Source organism: Carcharodon carcharias, chromosome 13 (genome assembly GCF_017639515.1).
Source record: "Carcharodon carcharias isolate sCarCar2 chromosome 13, sCarCar2.pri, whole genome shotgun sequence".
Classification (NCBI taxonomy): domain Eukaryota; kingdom Metazoa; phylum Chordata; class Chondrichthyes; order Lamniformes; family Lamnidae; genus Carcharodon; species Carcharodon carcharias.
In genome coordinates this window covers 28130742-28136746 of record NC_054479.1, presented here as the reverse complement: position 1 = coordinate 28136746, position 6005 = coordinate 28130742, and the positions used below count along the sequence as shown (strand labels likewise).

Sequence of the window (6005 nt, the reverse complement as noted above, 5' to 3'; positions counted from 1 at the left end):
ATATTTAGCATCATCACGCAAGCAGATTATTTGATCATTTGCTGTTTGGACCTTGCTGCTGCATCGCCTTATAAATTAACTTGTCTTTTCTCCTCAGATGCCCAATGGCCTATTGTGTATTTCCAGTATTTCTTGTTTTTGCTTCAGGCTTTCTTATTTGTACTTTCATTACTGTGTTCACTTCTGATGGGGGAGCTGTAAATCTGACCAGGTGCTGAAGAAAGGTTAGAAATATTTGATGTCTCTATCCAAACCTCAAGTTTTATTAGATTTGACCTACAAAATGCCAAGTGGGAAAGGTCAATCTGAATAACTAAAAATTAACCTATATCCACATTAGACATGAAACTATGACAATGATTCCGAAAGACATTTTTTTGTCTTTTCTTAAATAAAGTGGTTTCCAGGTTTCAAATGAAGATTATAAATCCATGGTTGTGAGATTTTAGTCCATAAAATTGTAGTTCTACAATGCACATAGCATACGAGCTTTAACTCACTTCAGACTTTAACTATCATTTTGAAACAAATGAGAATGCTTTAAGTTGAAGTACACTGTTAAAATAATTTTCACTGCACTCAATAGTTGTGGGAATATAATTATTTTACTAAAAATCTTCAGTTCTAAGTTAAGACAAAATGCTAATTGCTTTGCTAGTCATGACAAATATGAAATTCAATGCTGTACAGATCTTTACTCTTCAATGATGAAAGTCAACATTAAAAATATTGATTCAAAACTGACATTTGTAATTTAGACTCAAACATGTTGACTTGAATTCAGTTTCAATGCCAACTGAAAGATATTGTACAACAAATGCCAATGTATTCTCAAAAATAACATACCAAAATTAAGTTGCAAACATATTCAATCCTGGGAGACAAAAAACAGATTCTGCAACAAAATATGGTACTCCCTCCATTACTTTTATTCACCAATATACAAATCTGAACTGTAATACTGATGCTTGCAGTTTCTTTTCTTCCATACCTAAATTCTAACTCAAATCGCTGTGAAAGATCCATCAGACAATTAACAGGTGCACCAGACTGCCGCATGCAGAAGCTCCATTTAAGTACTGCTGCTTCATCGATGTGTGAAGAATCCCTGTGGATGATTGTATTTGAAAGGCTTGATTCGATTAGGACCTCTAAAGGAGGAAGGAGTCAAAACATGAGGGTTTCAGAGTGCTTGGAACATCAAAACGAGATTCAGTTTGAAGTAAAATGGATAATTAAATGTAATTCAACACTTCCACATTCCATTGCTTTCCCCTCTTTCACTAATGATTAAATGTTTTTGGTATTTCTAAAAGCTTTTCTTGCAACTGCCCCCTGCCCCATCTCACCTCTTCAATCTTCCCCTATTTTTTCTGAAGATTCATGGCCTGTAGTCATCTGCTACCTCATTCAAATGGCCACATTCTTTCTTATGTGATCTTAGAACACGTGTCAGCAGATTATTCAATTGTGGAGAACATCATAGTTCCCATGTACTTTGCAGGCGATGTTAGTGATTACTGCTGAGGAATAGAAACATCCCATATGTTTCTCTTCTGAACTCAGGTGCCTGAGGCTAACTGAGTCCTAAATGCTTCTGCAGTTGAGATTAACAAAACCTGATTGGGAGTTGAATCTAGGGCGGAATTTTATGGCCCCGTGGGGGTTGGGGAGGGGCCAGAAAACATGGCCACAAAATGCGGTGAGCCGTAGAAAGGTCCATTGACTTTGGCAGGACTGGGAAATCCCACTGGCGGGAGGGGCTGTAAAATTCCACCCTAGTCTTGATGTAACGTAGTAGTTACATCACTGGACTAGTGATCCAGAGACGAGTTCAAATCCCACCACACCAGTCAAAGAATTTTAATTCAATTAATTAAAATTAAATCTAGAATTAAAAAGCTAATATTTGTAATGGTGAGCACAAAACCACCAGAACGTCGTAAAGTCCCATTTGGCTCACTGATCTCGTTTAGGGAAAGAAATCTATTGTTCTTATCCAGTGTGGCCTCTATGTGACTCTAGATGCACAGTAATGTGGTTGATTCCTAATTGCCCTCTGAAGTGCTCTAGCAAGTTGTATTCAAGAAGGCGGTTACCCATACCTTCGCAAGGGCAATTAGTAATGGACAATAAATCCCGTGAATGAATAAAAAGTATCAACTGTTTAGTACCATATACTAAGCATTTATCCGATAAGTAAACAGTTTTCCTGAAAGCTCAGGTTTGATACTGAAAATTTTGCAAAACTACATTGCAGCACATTAATTAGCACAAGCAATGACATGACTAAAATAAATATGCTGTGAAACATACACAGTATTCTACACTAAATGTAACAAATAATTAAAAATTCTGATCTATGATTACTTAAAATTTATTTTGCACACTACTACAATATTAACTTATTTTTGCATTGCAATTAATCAATATTTAGTGGATTTACACAAGTGATTTGATAAACCATACAAAATAGGTAGCGTCCAGATTGAATCCAGAGTCTCTGCTGAGTGTTAATCTCCGCTCACTGAACAGTCAGAGGCTAAAACTGCCTTCAGCAATTCTGGGTTAAGGGGACAAAAATCAGTTAAGTTTTCTGTTCCTGGCTATCATCCAGTGACCATGCTGGATGTATTCACATGTAGGCGCAGGTGAGGACAAGAAGAAACTCAGCTGTGTGGAACTAGTTTCTAAATATGCTGCCAATAGTCATGATTTGAGCTCACACACATTAGCCACTTGGGTGTGGTAACAGGGACTAATAAGCACGTGTGATATTGTTCTTTAAGTGAGAGTCAATGCCTTCATAACAGGAGCAGAGATATTTAGTGCAGATTTTTTTTCAAATGATGTCTGAAACTGCTGTGCTAGACAGATATCTGTCAGAGAATATTCTTTTACATAAGATACTTTAAAAAAAATCACCTAACAAGGCGTAGGCACATCTTCTCCTGTGGGAATTCCTTAGGTCCTTCCACACTGTTATCATGAGTTTCTGTTTCCAGATACACATCCAGACACATGCATAAACGTTGGATCTGATTTGTCAGCAACTGATGCCCTGGTTTGGGACCTAGCAATTCCTTGAAACATACATTAACTTCACTTTCTATTGCCTGAAAGAAATAATACACACAAATGGTCAAATTATACACAATCAGGATCACCCTCCACAAGTTTTAGACAGTGACCACGAATACACATATAAACATTTTATACCGGGCAGCCACAGTTGCTTTAATTCAGGCTTGTCCAAACTTTTTGCTTGGAGGGCCACATTTCGGATTTTCTCTCGCTCGGGTGGCCGAAGCACAAGTTTTGGGAAGAAAAGGAAACAGGCTTAGAGGAATGGAAATTTATCTTGCTGTTACTTCAAACAGCACAAATCTGCATTCACTATAAGCAAGCTGCAGGTGAGAAGAGTAACTTACCGCCTTACCTTCTCCGCACTTCTCCAATAAAATGGAGGCCGCCTGAGGTCTCCCGAAGTCCAGGGTTGCCATCACTAAGCACCACCCGCCCCCGCCAGTGAAAACTAAAATTGAGGCTGCCCGAGGTCTGGGGCCGCATTTCTGAGCAATCCCTGCCGCCTAGTGAGAATTAAAATTGAGGCCGTCCGAGGTGTGGGGCTGTCAAGATCAAAGCCAAGGTCCCCCCCATCCCCCAAGCTCTGGGCACCCACTTGCCCCCGAGCCCACCAGCCCTCAGTACCCACCTCCCCCAGTCTGCCAACATCGAGAACCTCCCCAGCCCGCCAGCTCTGAGCATCCAACCAGTCCCCAGCCCAGAACGCCCACCCCCACCCCATGAGCCACTGATTTCTTGGTCATAATTGAATTTGAGGCCTCACGAGGTCTGGTGCACAAGGCTGAGGTCAGGGCCGCCATCACTGTGTGACCCCACCCCCCCCCACCCCAAATGCCAGTGAAAATACAAACTGAGGCCGCCGGAAATCTCACTAGGTCTGGGGCTCCGGATATAGGGGCTGAGATTGGGGCCACCACTGAGCAACCTCCACCTGCCCGACGGTCAAAATTGAAATTGAGGCCTCCTGAGGCCTCAAGTTCTGAGGCTCTGGAAGTCAAGGCCGGGGCCACCTAGGCCGCTGGCTCCAGTCACCCTCCCCCCAACCACATCACTCAGCTGCCAAAGCTCTGAGCACCCCCCACACCGAGCACCCGCTCCCTGCTAAACTTATCTGTGGCTCTGAGCTTCCGAGCCAGAAAGAGAGGTATTAAAAACTTACCTAACAACTGGTGATATGAAGCTCGTCCGATCACTGCTGGTTCCACCCTATCACTGCTGATAGGCAGCCACTGGTTAGTCTATGTAGGGTGGAACCAGCCTGTGATTGGATGAGCAGCCTCTGAGCATTTTTCAAAATTCTGCCTGGGAAGTTTTGACGGTTGACTCCAATGACATTGCGGACTGGATGAAAAGACCCAAGGGGCCACATCCAGCTTGCAGGCCAGGCCTTGGAAAGGCCTGCTTTAATTCATCGCATTCAGTAAACCTTCTTTGGTGTGATTACGTTACAAGAGGCAGTAGCTAGCTCTGATGAAAATCTACACCCAGGGTATTTTTTTCCCTTCAGGTACTGACAGAAATACCATGTGTTTGCATCTCTTTCTGTTCTTACTACTGTGACTGGCTGGCCTCATAATCACCCAGATACCCTGTTTACTACATCTGCTGCCAGCAATGCTTCTTGCACTGCATTAATGGCTCACTAAAAAAAGGCATACCTTAAATGTAGAGAAATCCTTCCCCCTCCCCCTATCCCACAGAAACACAATGATGATTTTTTTTTGCTCTAGTTATTCGACAACAGCAGAGCAGTTTCAGCAATGTGCAGTTACTGCAAATTTTAGAGACGATACTGAATTTTAGTTTCAGGAAACCGTCCTGTCTGCAGAATCCACTCAAAGCTGCAGTAACAGTTCTGTATCAAAATTTAACTGCGTAGTTTTATGTTTCTTCATTACTGCAGAAAATTAGAGCTCATGGTATAGGGGGTAACATATTGACATGGCAGAAGATTAGCTAGCAAACAGGAAACAGAGTAGGCATAAATGGGACTTTTTCAGGTTGGCAAGATGTAACAAATGGTGTGCCACAGGGATCAGTGCTAGGACCTCAACTGTTTACAATTTATATAAATGACTTGGGTGAAAGGATAGTTGCCAAATTTGTGGATGATACAAAGATAGATAGGAAAGTAATTTGTGAAGAAGACATAAGGGGGCTACAAAAAGATATAGATAGGTTAAGTGAGTGGGCAACTAAATGGCAATGGAGTATAATGTGAGAAAATGTGCAATTTTTCCATTTTGGCAGGAAGAATAAAAGAGAGGCATATTATCTAAATGGTGAGAGATTGCAGAGCTCTGAGATGCAGAGTGATCCGGGTGTCCTAGTGCATGAATCGCAAAAAACTAGTATGCAGGTACAGCAAGTAATTAGGAAAGCTAATAGAATATTATCATTTATTGTGAGGGGAACGGAATACAGAAGTAGGGAGGTTATGCTTCAGTTATACAAGCACTAGCGAGATCACATCTGGAGTACTGTATACAGTATTGGTCACCTTATTTAAAGAAGGATGTTAATGCGTTGGAAGCAGTTCAGAGAAGGTTTACCAGACTAATACCTGGGACGGACAGGTTGTCTTATGAGGAAAGGTTGGACAGGCTAGGCTTATATTTGCTGGAGTTTAGAAGAGTAAGAGGTGACTTGATTGAAACATCAGATTCTGAGGGGACTTGACAGGGTGGATGTGGAGAAGATGTTTCCTCTTGTTGAATAAACTAGAACCAGGAGTCACTGTTTAAAAATAAGGGGTTGCTCATTTAAAACAGAGATGAGGTGAAATTATTTTCTCTCAGAGAATCGTGAGTCTTTGGAACTCTCTTCCTGAAAAGATGGTGGAAGCAGAATCTTTGAATATTTTTAAGACTGAGGCGGATTGATTCTTGGTAAGCAAGGGGGTGATAGGTTATCATGGG

At 41.5% G+C, this 6005-nt stretch overlaps 1 protein-coding gene across 4 annotated transcripts in view; it reads right to left on the bottom strand.

Annotated features, from left to right (window-relative positions):
- Positions 1 to 586: 586 nt before the first annotated feature.
- Positions 587 to 6005, bottom strand: part of thoc5 (THO complex 5) — a 46543-nt gene continuing 41124 nt past the window's right edge. For all 4 annotated transcript variants that reach the window (XM_041203182.1, XM_041203183.1, XM_041203184.1 and 1 more), the window contains 2 exons: positions 2926 to 3116; positions 587 to 1151 (listed from right to left, as the gene is read on the bottom strand). In XM_041203182.1, the coding sequence (XP_041059116.1) occupies positions 1088 to 1151; positions 2926 to 3116 (255 nt within the window). In that variant the 3' untranslated portion in view covers positions 587 to 1087. The remainder of the gene's footprint in view (positions 1152 to 2925; positions 3117 to 6005) is intronic.